The sequence below is a fragment of the Bidens hawaiensis genome, unplaced genomic scaffold (genome assembly GCF_021521415.1).
Source record: "Bidens hawaiensis isolate Kalapana, Puna unplaced genomic scaffold, B.hawaiensis_p1.1 tig00026900_1, whole genome shotgun sequence".
Taxonomy (NCBI): domain Eukaryota; kingdom Viridiplantae; phylum Streptophyta; class Magnoliopsida; order Asterales; family Asteraceae; genus Bidens; species Bidens hawaiensis.
In genome coordinates this window covers 32,112-47,660 of record NW_027494342.1, presented here as the reverse complement: position 1 = coordinate 47,660, position 15,549 = coordinate 32,112, and the positions used below count along the sequence as shown (strand labels likewise).

The 15,549-nt window shown below is 34.1% G+C and overlaps 2 protein-coding genes and 1 pseudogene across 2 annotated transcripts; all 3 read left to right on the top strand.

Annotated features, from left to right (window-relative positions):
• The first annotated feature begins 788 nt into the window (after positions 1-788).
• On the top strand, positions 789-6,991 carry LOC143574354 (desiccation protectant protein Lea14 homolog). The gene is made up of 2 exons (XM_077058998.1): positions 789-1,054; positions 6,547-6,991. Exons 1-2 carry the CDS (start codon positions 849-851, stop codon positions 6,794-6,796), a joined length of 456 nt encoding a protein of 151 aa, XP_076915113.1. The 5' UTR covers positions 789-848; the 3' UTR covers positions 6,797-6,991.
• A 3,316-nt stretch (positions 6,992-10,307) lies between these two features.
• On the top strand, positions 10,308-11,101 carry LOC143574353 (RING-H2 finger protein ATL67 pseudogene; annotated as a pseudogene).
• A 1,214-nt stretch (positions 11,102-12,315) lies between these two features.
• Positions 12,316-14,186, top strand: LOC143574352 (putative methyltransferase At1g29790). Its single transcript, XM_077058997.1, has one exon. It carries the CDS (start codon positions 12,820-12,822, stop codon positions 14,182-14,184), a length of 1,365 nt encoding a protein of 454 aa, XP_076915112.1. The 5' UTR covers positions 12,316-12,819; the 3' UTR covers positions 14,185-14,186.
• Positions 14,187-15,549: the final 1,363 nt, after the last annotated feature.

The following is a 15,549-nucleotide window of genomic DNA, read 5'->3' as shown; positions in this document are numbered from 1 at the left end:
TTTTATATACATCTTGCAGGATTTAAACTCTCAACCTATAGAATGGAAAGGAAAGTCCTAAGCAGTTAACGCGGAAAAATATCGGATATCGCGTTAGGACAGATATATGAGATATCGGTTATCGCAGTGAGATATCGGTGGTATATCGTTAATTTTAATATCATGTAAATTCATATATATATATATATATATATATCAATTTAACACTAATAATTCAGTGTAGTCTCCTACCATTAACAAATTAACCTTTTGCAAATTGCAAAACACTAACAATCGTAGCAAAGTAAGAATTGATTAAGACTTAAACACTAACATTGAACACTAAAAGTTGATAATTAAGACTTAAAACACTGATATCGGGAGTATCGGTGATATATCGTTCAAATATTAGTCCAATTTCGGTCAAATATAGGTCAATATCGTTGATATTATCGGTACCGATATTTTGAACCGATATTCTGATTTATATATCGCCATGGGACCGATATCGACTATAGAAGGAAACACATGGGAGTGCCGAGAGGAAACACCTAACCGCCGCACTATGCCCGATCACCTCATTTACTAAACGACAAATATTAATGAGTTGACTTCTTGTAGTTTGTATATATTTTTAAGTATTTTATTTAAGGTTTGGATCTGATAGAATATTATTGTAAAACTAGTTCATGACTCACGTGTGACCCATTCTTTGAGGCCCAGCCCACGGATCATGGCCCCCACTCCCCACCCCTATAAAACCATATAGCATCTTCATAATATTGTAGCAAAAGCATATTCTCATTCTCCTTGCATAACAATCAACTTCTTACTTTCTAAAATTCCTCTTGGTGATCATTACCTAAAACATGGCAGGATTGTTGGAACAGGCTAAGCAGTTCGTGTCCGATACCGTGGCTAGCATGGCCAAGCCCGAGGCAACTGTGACCGAAGTTGATCTAAAAAGCATTGCCCTTGGCTCGGTCACCTACAACGCTAAGGTCAACGTGTCAAATCCTTATAGCGCACCTATTCCAATAGGAGAGATTCGTTACGTTCTCAAAAGCTCGGGCATGTATCATTTCGTTTAGTTTATCGATCATGCTCACACACGTTAATATTTTACTTGAATTGTTTACCGAAAGCATTAGTTTTATAGAAAACTTAGATATGCTTTTGGTAAAGTTTGGATGAACTTATGGTATAGAGATGTTCAACGAAACCGGTTCCTGGAACCGAACCGGTGGACCCAAACCGGACCCGAACCGGTTCCTACCCGTTTTTTTTAGGAACCGGACCCTATCTGATTCAACCCGATGATCCGTGACCGATTCTTGCATTTCTGAGTGGGGGCGGGTAGGAACCGGAACCGAACCGGAACCGGTTCTGGAACCGAACCATCCGGAACCGGTTCCTAACCGGTTCTAGCCGTTGGATCGAATATAGCCGTTGGAAATCGTTTTTTGGCCGTTTTTTGACCGTTGGGGTCAAAAATAGCCGTTTTTTGGCTCCCCCAAGCACCCCACTGTATTTGGTGTCATGGGTTCATCACAACACTCAAAACGCAAACCCGAACGCAAAAAAATACAAAAAAACGCTATTACAACGTTTTGAGTTCTCTAATCTCTTGTTTTCTCTTCTTCTATATTCATATTTGTTGTTATGGCTGCCTCACAATCATCGGTTGGTCAAGGTTCCAACGCCGAACCAAGTTTCGTTCGTATTGTACCTCATAATCGTAATCAAGAGATTTGGTGCAATTGGGATTTGGTTGAATTGAGTGACCATTCATTGAAGGCTCGGTGCAAGTTTTGTGGGATTTATTTAAACCCACTTTCGAATTCAAATTTGAAGAAACACATCGAAAAACCGTATTGCAAGGCGTTGAAAAAGAACGTCGATTCGCAACAAACGCAAATGGATAGTGAAGGCGGAATATTTACATACCAAATTGATCGAGTTCAAGATCGTATGGCGAAGTTTGTGATTCAAGAAGCTTTGCCGTTTAGCCACTTCGACAACCCTCGCTTAACCGCCATGATTCGAGATACGCTTCAACCACAATACACTCACGTATGTCGTCATACTCTTAAACGTTATTGTTTAAAATTGTGGAAGAAGGCCAAAGAGGTACTAATTGCATATTTTGAAAATATAAATACGGGAATAAACTTAACTAGTGATGTTTGGTCGGCTCCACATGGTCTACCCGAATCTTATATTTGTGTCACCGCTCATTGGGTAGACCCGTCATCGTGGGAAATGATGAAACGCACCATTGCTTTCGAACTCTTTGAGTATCCACATACGGGAGATAATTTGTTTGAAATTTTAGATTATGTTATAAAAACTTATAAACTAGAAAATAAAATATTTTCAATGACATTTGATAACGCGTCGAATAATACATCGGCGGTTGATAAATTAAAATTAAAATATACGCCGATTTGCAATGGTGTATTTTTTTCACTCAAGGTGTGTTGCACATATCATTAATTTAATCGTGCAAGACAGACTTTCTTCGGATGAGGTTACATCGGTTATAAACGATTTTAGACTAATGATACATGAAAATTTTAAGAAAAGTAAAAAAAGACAAATGGAATATAGAAAATTTTGTAAAGATACGGGAAGAAAAGCTTTGGGAGCTAATTGGGATGTACCTCATCGATGGAATTCCACTTGCATAATGTTTCAAAGTGCTTTGAAACAAAGAGAAACTTTACAAATGTTTCATTCTAGTCTTACCGAGAATGATTTGGCAATCCCCTTTTCAAATGAGAAATGGGAAATTATCAATGACTTATCGACTTTTCTTGAAGTTTTTAAAACATCAACTACGAAACTATCGGGAACGTATTATCCGACAAGTCCCTTGGTTCTTTCGGAGTTATTTTTAATCGTTAACAATCTTAAAGAATTTGAAAATAAAAGTCCAATGTTTTCAAACATCATATTACCAATGAAGTTTAAATTAAAAAAATACTTTCTTGAATTGCCACCGGTTTTTACTTGCGCCGCCGCTTTAAACCCAATGTTAAATGTTACGGGGGTTGAATGTGTGATAGACGAAATTTTTTCAGCCTTAGATATGCATGAAGTTGACCAAAACTTTTCAACAGAGGCAAAAAATGATTTTAACTTGAATTTTAAATTTATGTATGACTTTTATTTAAATAAATATGGGTCAAACATACACATGCCTATGCCGGGGGGGTCTTCATCAAGTTCAAGTGCTACTAGAGTACGAGATCCCATGATTAGCCTTATGAACACCGTTCGCAACGTAACGGCTAAAAAACAAAGGGGTAACACCCCTTCAAGCGAACTAGGAAGGTATAGTGCAAATGATTACTCTACCGGTTTATCCGAAGAGGAATATGGCACTTTTGATGTTTTGGCTTGGTGGAAGGTAAAGGAAACCGAGTTTCCGGTTCTTGCCACCATGGCCCGTGATTTACTAACCGTCCAAGCTTCTACGGTAGCTTCGGAATCCGCTTTTTCTCTTAGTGGCAGAGTAATATCGGTGAGAAGAACAAGACTAAATTCGGAGTCGGTGGAGATGTGCATTTGCTTAAAGGATCACTTGGACTCAATCGATCGTATTCAACACGTAACCACTCTCGAAGATGAAACACCACTTGATGTTCGAGTGCACGACGAACAAGAAGGCATTTCTACAAGTAATTCCGAGGAAGAAGTCGCCGCTCAATAATTACGACGAACAAGAAGGCTTTTCTAGAAATAATATGTCACAACTTTATATTTATAATTTAATGTTTTGTTAGTTTGTTTTTGAAGATTTTAAAACATGTAACCTTTTTTTTTTGAACTTCTTAAAGTAAATAAAATGGATTTTATGTTAATTGTTTTGTTTATTTTTCATGCTATACAAATACGAATCATAGTTTAGAATCCAAATCGCAAACGAAAAACGAAAAAAAAAACTAAATGCACTTGTATTACAAATCCAATGAACAAGTTTACATTGTACAATGGTTACATATTTAACTGATGATGTTCCAACTGATGAAACTCTGCAACTGATGTGTCACTGATTCATATTTTGCATCAGTGACAACAAACTCTGCAACTGATGAATGTTCCCACTGATGAGTATTCCTCATCAGTGGCAACCTTCAGTAGTTGTCATCAGTGGCAAGCTTCAGTAGTTGTCTTCAGTGGCAACCTTCAGTAGTTGTCTTCAGTGGCAAACATCTTCAGTAGTTGTCTTTTCTTCATCAGTTAATTGTTTATTTTTATGTTAATTGTTTTGTTTATTTTTCATGCTATACAAATACGAATCGTAGTTTAGAATCCAAATCACAAACGAAAAACGAAAAAAAAAACTAAATGCACTTGTATTGCAAATCCAATGAACAAGTTTACATTGTACAACGGTTACATATTTAACTGATGATGTTCCAACTGATGAAACTCTGCAACTGATGTGTCACTGATTCATATTTTGCATTAGTGACAACAAACTCTGCAACTGATGAATGTTCCCACTGATGAGTTCATATTTTGCATCAGTGGCAACCTTCAGTGGTTGTCATCAGTGGCAACCTTCAGTAGTTGTCTTCAGTGGCAACATTCAGTAGTTGTCTTCAGTGGCAAACATCTTCAGTAGTTGTCTTTTCTTCATCAGTTAATTGTTTATTTTTATGTTAATTGTTTTTTTTTATTTTTCATGTTATACAAATACGAATCGTAGTTTAGAATCCAAATCGCAAACGAAAAACGAAGAAAAAAAAAATTTACACTGTAACCGGTTGGAACCGGTTACGGTACAGGAACCGGGTTAGGAACCGGTAAGAACCGGTTAGATAGGTTAGGGGTCCGAGGGTGGGAGAACCGGTTCGGTTCCCTAACCGGTTCGAGCCTGGAACCGGTTTAAAAGGGGGTTTTGAATATAGGAACCGGTTAGGAACCGGTTCCGGTTCCTAGTCCCAAACCGTTTTGAAGATGCCTATTATGGTATGCTTTTGTCTAGTTTTGACAAGGTCAATGTTTAATAATATATATATTTTGGAACTAAAATGTGACAACTTGCATTCATAATCTGTATATGGATTATTGTTGACATGGTAAGTTTATGTGGATTATGAATTATCAAGTCATTTTTGGTGTCTAATGGATCAACATAGACTTTTCAACTTTTTATCACAAATTAAAGTTTTTGATTCATTAGTTAGTTTCATTTGTCAATAAATATCTGGTCATAATGGGTATTATATACTATTATTACATTGTAGAATATTTTTGTAACACCATAATTCATTGTATTTACTGCTTTATTGATATTTATTAAATTAAATTATTTACACCAAATGTTTAATGCAAATGTTTAATGGTTTCATATAAAACGAGTAATTTTTATGCGACAAGTAAATGCTACTTTTAGTGCATTGGTTTTATTTGAATACATTATTGATATTTATTAACTTGCCATTTTAAGTTTTTAACCAAATATTGTTTAATGATTTCATATAAAACGAGTAACTTTTATTAGGGCTGTGCAACGGTTTAGAACAGTGAGAATCGAACCGGAACCGGAACCGGAACCGATAACTAGTGAAAAATAGAACCGGAACTGGAACCTATTATAATAAACCGGCTCGGTTCCAGAACCGCTAAATCCGGTTCTCGCTAATCGGTTCTGGCTAGAACCGGTTCGATCATGTATTTATCAAATGAGTTATGCAAACTTTGCAAATTGTAAAACAAGTTTATACAATTGTATGTCTTCTTTCACGTTAAAACTAATTTAGATTACAACATGATCATCCGTTATATTTTTTATTAAAACCTAAGTGTTGAAGTTAAATAAATCATTAGCAACGATAGATTAATGGAGGATCATATCATTTTATATTAAATTACCTCGATAGCTTAAATCAAAATTGATCATGATTGCTAGTTCTTGAACGTAAAGAAAGAAGATTTGAACTAAAAAATGTTTGAATGGATGATGGTTAATAAGTTACTCTATAAAAAATGGGATTGGTAAATTTATTTAAAACGTTTTGAATATTCCGGTTCTTCGGTTCCAAGTCTAGAACCGCCGGTTTTACCCGGAACCGAACCAGGAACCGTTTAATACAAATTCTGAGAACCGAGAACCGAACCGGTACACACATTAGCGGTTTTGAGGCACCGGTTCGGTTCCGGTTCCTCGGTTCTAACAGTTCCGAACCGTTTTTTCTCACCCCTAACTTTTATGCAACAAGTAAATGCTAATTTTAGTGATTATATTTATGTTTTTTTTTTATTTTTATTTGACCGTTGACATTTTTACTGTATATAGAAAATGGTGTGTGACAAAAGAAATTAAATCGTAAAACCTTTAATAGTAATTTTTACATTTCATTTTTGTATAATTTAATATTTATGACGTTTTAGACGTATGGTAAAATGTGTCACGCTTCGATTTTAACGTTTCACATTTAAAAAAAAAAAATACTTTGATAAAAAATTAACATGTATAGCATATTTATAAATTTATAGAGAATATTATTTCTAGTGTCATACATGAATACTAAGTTTGGGTTAATTTTGAACTAGCGAGATAGCGACAGGAAAGATCCCAGATCCGGGCTCGCTTAAGGCGAGCGGTGACACATTGCTAGATGTTGAGATTAAGGTGCCACACAGCGTATTAGTGAGTTTGGTGAAGGACATTGCTGTTGATTGGGACATTGATTACGAGCTTCAAGTCAACCTAGTTGTTGACCTTCCACTTATCGGTGACATTAGCATACCGGTCAGTAGCAAGGGTGAGATCAAGCTTCCTTCACTCAGCGACTTCTTCTAAATTGAGTTAAAAGAACTAAATATAAGATCGGGATAATCAAATATAATTTATTTCTAGTATGTTTTAACCCGTAGTCTTGTATTGAATTTGAAGAATGTGTATTTGTACATTCGCATAGATTCATTATCAGATACTTTTTAATTGGATGTGTATTTTGTATTTTACCACGTCATATGTTTCGTACTTGTTGACCTCACACGTATGTCACATGGTGATAATTGCAACTTTTATACACTTTAAGATACGAAACTTAGGGGGTGTTTTGGAATTGCTTATTGAAACTACTTATTAACTTTTATAAGTTTGGAAGGTGTTTGGTATTTTATGAATGTGACTTTTGCAACTATTTTTAACTTTTTAAAGGGAGGAAAAGGAGTTTTTAAGAAGTAAGGGGAACTTACTTCTCAAAACTCCTTTTAATTTTTTGCAAAAGTCAAAAGTAGCTTAATGTATTTCTATACCTAATCAAACTCGTTAATGGATGTTTGTGTTAATTTGGACATATAGTCAGTAGTAATGGTTTAGAATAATAAATGATAAAACCAGATCATATAGTTGGTCTCATACACACCTTAATACCAAATTACTCATTACACGGGGGGTTTGCATTTACACTGTGTATCTGGGATCCCTGCTTATTAACTTATGTGGGTAACTTTTAGCCATTGAGATTCTCATTACTTGAAACTCGATCACAAACTGACATGGAAAAGCTGACTTGAATCATCAAATACCTTATTACAATTATGACAACTCCGTAGTTTTAAACAACTAGTGTAGCAACTTCAAACTACAACTTTTTATGTTTCTTAAGATCATATATCATATACGAAAGCTTTTACGAATGTTTCATACAGTGATGGTGTGTAAACGAAAAGAATGTAACTTAAAACATAAATAAATACAAAACGTTCGAAAAGAAAAAAGTAAAAGCTACCTAATTAATAGGACTAGTATGAAAGAAAAGAGTATTGCATGGAAGGTTTTGTTAATTAGTTTGTAATCGACACCATTGAGATGTTCAACTCAAAATTCGAATCCCCTTAACTAAGATAATCATTTATTCATCTTTCTTTCTTTTCTTTTTCTTATTCTTAAAAAAATTCAATCATATAAGTAGTATTAGTATAAGTACAAGTACAAAGGTAGGGATATGTTCCAAGTGTCTTTTTTTCCCCTCTCTCTATATACAATCGAACTTAACTAGAGCATCCGTAGTGGATCAGAGGTCACGAACCCACCTCAACATTTTTCGATAAAAGTTCCAACGAACCCAAAAACCCCTAGAGACCGAACTCCCCATCCTCTCTCATTGCTTATTTTTCTCAACTCCAAAAACGACACTTGAATAAAAAAATTCACTAACGTGAGGCATGTTTAAAGTTTGTTGCCATCTTAGCTCCTGCTAAGCGATGGACAAGTCTAAAAACATGCATTTGGGTGCTCTCATACATTAAAAAAACTAACAAACTGATATATAGAGTAAATGACCCAATATTGTTGGTTCCTTCTTATTATTTCACTAGTACCAGGGGCGGATCTATGCATTAGAAATTGGGGGCGGTTGCCCAGAATAATTTATATTTTAGTATTATTTATACCAGAAAATCCCAATCACCCCTCATGAAATTTGATTAACGCCTCCAATTAGCCCCCCAAAAAATAAATTACGGGCATTACACTATATATATATATGCAAGAAATTAACATGCTATCATATTTTTAGTGGATCCAACACAACATGAATAAATATAAGGGTCAACTAACGAAATAAATTTAAAAATGACTGGATTGAAATAGTTTCTAAGAGAGAGAAAATTGTAAGGTTTCTAAACTCTTTGGACTTTGTAGTAACACACAGTGAGACAAAAACCCTGGTGGACTTGGAATCCATACTGACAACGGCATAGCTCAAATTCTTCATTGTCAATATTGACCAAAAATGACACAAATGATAAGTGATTATCAAACTCGAATCTTCACTGAAAAACCCAAGCTTCCTATCATTAAATGCCACATTTTATATACATCATTATTTTAATAATATATATATATATAGGGTTATTATCATTTAAGAACTCATATATTTGATGAGAACTCTAAGAACTTCATTTAACCCTTAGATCATCTCATCAATTGTTAAAAACAATTGTGACATTATAGCAATTAAATTAAAGTTAAAAGGTAATTATTTATATAAGAGAAGGGTACTGTGGTATTTTATTAATTAACCCTTAAATTTCTCACCCTCTCTCTTAAATCACGGTTACACACTTTTAAAACAAAAAACTTAATCCTTCACTGCATTTTAGATTTATTTGTTGCACAGTGTCATTGCAGTTTAGTGAGTAAATATATTAAATAGTTATTATATTTTAATCTAATACAATAAACAATGTTCATGAAGAGAATCATTAACCAAACTTTGCAATAACCGATGTCCGCGTTTAAAGTTTTAAAACTACATAACACAACCATCAGGCCAATAGTTAATTTAAGCTTTAATTTTAATTGCATTTGCTCAACATTTTATGATTTTAAATTTCATTCTTCCTTTAATTTTGTTGTTTTTGTATTTATTTACATATACGTAAATAGTTATTTACGCATGTGCATAACAATTACATATATGTAAATAGTAAACTTTACACATATGTAAAACAATGTTCCATGTATAAACAATAATTGTTTTTAGTTTACTTATATTAAAAAAAATTTAATTTTAATTTTACTTTTATTTATTATTTTAACAGTCAAAGAAATTTGTTTTAACTTTCAAGTTATTTAAATTAATCATTCTTTACCTTTTTATTAAGTTTTTTAGTCGGTGTTTGTTTTCACATTCGTTATGGTTTTTACAATTTTTGTTTCAAGTTTTTTATTCAACTGGGGTGTTTGGATTGCTTTAAAAATATGACGAAAATCAACCAAAAAGAAATAGATGAGTAGAAATGCATATGTTTAGGTTAAAGAAACATTTAAATAGAAGTGAAAGTCATTTACATATATGTTAACAATATCTATAGTCTTGTTTTTCGTTTTTAAGTTAACACTTTATATATAAAGTAAATTATTTTCATAAACAAGTATTTTTCCTATCAGTTCTCTTCCGTCATTTTGTTAGATAATATGAAGAAATATTAATTACCTGATTAATAAGTTTAACCAAGGAGAAATAATAGGCAATTATCTAATTACTAAAATGGAGAGAGAAACAAATTCATAGTTACCATTGTATCCTTCTTATTTATTTTAAAACATTCAAAATTAAAACAAAATGAGTGATCATTGGTTCCTAAAGTTCTTAATGAAAATGAAGTTCTTAAAGGAGACTAACTATATATATATATATACATATATATATATATATATTCCAAATGATGTGTCCTAGTCCACCTAAACACAAATACAGAGTAATAAATAAAGAGAATACGATGGGGGAGCGTTGAGGTTTTTCATATTCAAACCTTCTTCATTACCTCTCCATCGCCATTAATATCCTTTTTTCCTTCCTCTATTTAATTCATTTATTACACCCTCTCACCATCCCACCAACCTCCTCTTTCTCTAACTCCACCAAATGGACACCACCACCAACAACCACCAATCTCACTCCAATGTCATCACCACCAACCACCACTAACACCACCACCACTCACATCTACCTAACCAACATCGGCCTCGGTTACGCCATCGCCATTGCCCTAGGCTTCCTCGTCTTATTATCCTCCTTACTTCTCGTCTCCTACATTTGCTTACGTCATCAACGTCAACGCAACCATAACCCTAACAATAACCATAACAATAACAATAACGGTGTTATCCTCCCGAGCATAATATTCGTTGACGAAACGAACGATGGCGATGACGACGATGCACAAAACGGCGTCGTTGGACTAGACGAAGCTGTCATCAACTCGTACCCTAAGTTTTTATATAATAATAATAATAATAATAATAATAATAATAATAATAATAATAATAATAATAATGATAACAATAATAATAATAATAATAATAATGGATATGATGAAAGTAGTACGGTGTGTGCTATATGTTTGTGTGAGTATAAAGAGGCGGAGATGATGAGGATGTTACCGGATTGTAAGCATTGTTTTCATCTTAAGTGTGTTGATGCGTGGTTAAGGCTTAATGCTACGTGTCCGGTTTGTCGAAGCTCGCCACTTCCCACGCCGTTGTCTACGCCCTTGGCGGAGGTTGTTCCGCTCTCGCAGTACTCTGATGGCCGTCGAAGGAGGTGATTGTTTGAAGGTCGAGTGAGTCGAATGGTTATGGTTATGGATATAGTTATGGTTAATCATGTAATTTGATATGGAAATTGTGTTTTGGATTAGTTGATTTAAGATTGTTTTAGGTTATGAGATTTTGAATTGTTGTTTTGATTGAATCTTCAGTTCTATCGATTGAACCTAAGCGTTCACCATGATACCGAAAATATCGATATCGATAACAGTATTAAGGGTGTGCGTTGTGTGGTTTAGTGAGGTTTTTAGCTAAAAACCAAAACTTAGGTTTGTGGAGTTTTTAAAAATGTTCCGTTTCGGTTATTTTGGTTTTGGTTTTCTTTTCGTTTTTCGTCATTTAAGCTTGAAAATTTTAAGCCGGAAAAAAAGTTTGCAATAAATAATTAACTTAGCCTAGGTATAAATAATTTGGTAATTGTAATTAATAGACTATTATACATTTAAACAAAAATATTTGAGTTACATATTTATTAATTCTTATAAATTACTTAATATAAAATATAAAAACAAAATTTTTGAAATTCAGTTCGGTTTGGTTTTTTCGGTTTTTATTACATTTAAAACCAAAACGGAACCATTAGTTCGGTTTTTACAAAAACATCAAACTAAACCGTCAGTTTTTGTTTCGGTTCGGTTTTACAAAAACATCAAACCAAAACATTGGTTTTTGTTTTAATGCGAATTTTTCGGTTTGGATTTTTTGATTTTTTCGGTTTCTTGCACACCCCTAACCATTATACTGAATTTGAAAAAACTACTTACTGAATACTATACTATATGTATTAGTTCGGTAACGGTATTTTGGGACGTTACTGGCTTTGATACCACTTTTTATTTTTTTCTATCACTATTAATCGTATCAAATTCACAAGTTCAGTTGTAATTAAGAGACCAAAATTCGTATAATATTTATTGGTAATCAAGAAACTATAATGTCAAAACCAAAATCAATTCACAGACACCGTATCAATTTGAATTTGAAAAACAAGGTACACATACTGATACCTAATATAGGGTATCGGTACTTAATACTCAAGAGAGACTCTATATTTTACAGTAAGAACCAAATACATGAAATACCGAAAAAATACTGAATACCGAGTACATACCGTGTGTATGGGTTTGGTACCGATACCAGTATTCTGAAAACCTATCTCGTCTCTATCGAACCCTAATTCATATGAAAAGTTAAAAACAAATCAAATAAACTTTCATGGCGTTGACTCCCTTTGGTACACCACTGCATCCTGTCACGTTTTTCTTACATTAGGTGAGAGTTTCCTTTATTTAAGCATTACTCCATTGATATTTTCATCTTAAATTTTGCATAACTTATGCTGCATTTTATGCTTCGAGCTTCACAATATAGGTACACGTGATTACAAAACATTTTTAATTGTTCTTGATCCATCTGTCAACTTAATATTATATCGAGTAGATTTGAACACTCCAATAGAATATAAGAACCTTGAATTGGATGCCAATTTGTTGTTAAACTAATACATAAAATAATCAAAATCAAATCTTGAAACTAAGCACAAATTCAAGTATCAAAAGATTCTTATCTGAAAATATACGAAAAGTTACATGTTACATATTTATTAAATTCGTCACACTTTATCTAACATTGAAGCTACTCGATTTCTAGCTAACCATTTAGCTTCCAATTGTATAGTGGAATTTAAGTTTTGATGATTACTAGCATTTAGGCGCGAATGGTAGTCGTATGATTATTGCATTCACGTGTGTGATCGAGGGATGAGAAAGATGAAGTTAAGTTTGTTAAGAGGAATTCCAAGGTTTGTATCCATATTGGGTGTTCTTTCACTTGTATGTATTGTTTATTTCAAATTCTACTCTTTGAAGCCTTTTATCTTTTCGGATACAAAATGCATGTATAATGCTAATCTCTATGTTAACACTCGTCGTCAGATAAGTATATTAGACACTGTTATCAAGAAGATAGATCTTGAAATAACGGATATAAGAGATTCCCAAAAAGAGTCACCTGAGGCATTGAGATATGCTTCGTTTCTTGCTGACATTTTGGGTCTAATCGAGTCTGCAAGCTCTACTAGTCTAGATGCCGAGGTTGTGACAGGGTCGAACCTGTCACAACCGGTTCATATCTCTCCGGATTTCTTTTTAACAGAAGAAATCCGGAAATATATTCGGATAAAACTGAATAGGTTAGGAAAGCAAAACTTCATGGGAGCAAACGGGACGTTTACAAGCCTAGGACATGCTTGTTTTTCAATGAAACAAGAACTCGAAGAGTATATGAATTATGATGTGGGTGATATATGCGATGACGATTGGAAACTCGCTCAACGGTTAATGGTTCACGGGTGTGACCCTTTGCCGAGAAGAAGATGCTTCTCACGGGCCCCACGGTTTTATACAAAGCCACTCCCATTCCCGGAGTCAATATGGAGCCTTCCAGATGATAAAAACGTGCGGTGGAGTCAGTACAAATGCAAAAACTTTACCTGTCTCGCTGCCAACAAGACAGGTAAAGGATTTTTCAAATGTTCAGATTGTTTCAATCTGACTCATCATGAAAACCCGAGATGGGTCGTACCCGTTTACCCAGACCCGTCTTCAAACTCGACTCCTGATTTTCGTATCACCGACATTCTTGATTTGAAGCCCGGGGAGATACGTATCGGGTTGGATTTTAGTGTGGGGACGGGTACTTTTGCTGCTAGGATGAGGGAACATAACGTGACAATTTTATCCGCTACTATTAATCTTGGGGCCCCATTTAGTGAAATGATTGCGCTTCGGGGACTTGTACCTATTTACTTGACGATAAATCAACGACTTCCATTTTTTGACAACACTTTGGATTTGATCCACACGACACGGTTTCTAGACGGTTGGATCGATTATGTGTTGTTGGATTTTGTACTTTATGATTGGGATAGGGTACTTAGGCCAGGAGGGTTGTTATGGATTGATAGTTTTTTCTGTTTAAAGGAGGATTTGGATGGTTATTTGGAGGGGTTTAAAATGTTAAGGTACAAAAGGCATAAATGGGTTGTTGTACCAAAAGTTGATAAAGATGATGATAAAGAGGTCTTCTTTTCTGCTGTTTTGGAAAAGCCCCCTAGGCCTTTTTAGTGGCAAGGCTTGGTCAAGTTGTAATACAAGTATTGTTATTATGTCCACAAGTTCAAATTATAATTGCTTCTCTAGCACCAACATGATTAACTAATTTTCGAATGCTAATATGTCATATAGTTAACTTATTTGTAATGTTTTGAAACCGGACCAATTGATTATTTTACTTGTTTACTTTTATTTAACGAGCAACGAATAAAACCCGGCTACCCGGGGTAACCCAATGGCAAAATTCGACCCATACGGCCGCGATTGCAAATAGCGCTGAATAGCCCAAGCCCACCATCTTCTGTTTCAGGGAAAACCAACCGCTCAAAGGCCCACTACGGTAGAACCGCCAAGAGGTCGAACTTGACACCTTGCAACCTTCCAAATCTTCACTTTCTATCCGATGTCAATTAAACTAGCTCATATTTACTGATGGGGTGATTTTTATATTCAAACGGAATCTTAGAATTTAGAATATAAAAATTTCCACAAAGTTAAATAACAAAATAAAAACATCAACACGCAATAAAAGAGCCGAACTTGAACACTATTTAGTGTTCGGGCTGGACTCGTTTACACTTCTATTTCTAATATTCAACTATGCTCCTCATGTTTAGATCCATTGGTCACACGACTAGCGACCCTAATACCCTTCTCTTGGTTTAAACCAAGTTTAACTATAATCGATTTGTTTAGCCTAAAACACTCCTATATATGTAGAGGCGTACCCACATACAATGATTGAGAGGCAGTTGTCCTCATTAAGAATCTAATTTAATATTATTTATGTTTGAAAATCCTGATCACCACCAATAGGGAAGTTTAGTTAAGCCTCTGACCGTCAAAAGAAACCCTAGATCCAATTTTTAAAACCATTATATGACAAATCTATAGAAACGAAAGGGGCTTTTAGGAAGTTGCTAGTCGCTTGTGGCCCAAGCTCTTCTAGACAGTCAACAACTACATTAAATTGGTTTTTATGGTGTGAAGTAGAAACTTTTAAACGCTATCAATGCTCTAGTTACGTTCAAACTTCAAACCCGGTAATTCACAAGTTTATTTCATTCTATTTTCATTTTTTTTTTATTTTTAAAAGACAATATTCCCAAATATAATATGAGTCTATTGTTGAAAGAACTTTTAATAGATATATTTTTAAGTTCTCTTTAAAAGTTAAAATGTTAGCTCTCGCCAAGAATGCAATCAAATCAAGAAGAATCGTATTCTTAAGCTGACTTATCAAGGGAATTACACATATGTATCCTTATTATTGGAATTCGAAGTTCAAATTCAAATTGTTTCATTTATCTTATTTATTTATTTATTTAGAGATAAGAATAGTTTGTTTTAGTTTCCTATTGTGATTCTAATTGTCTA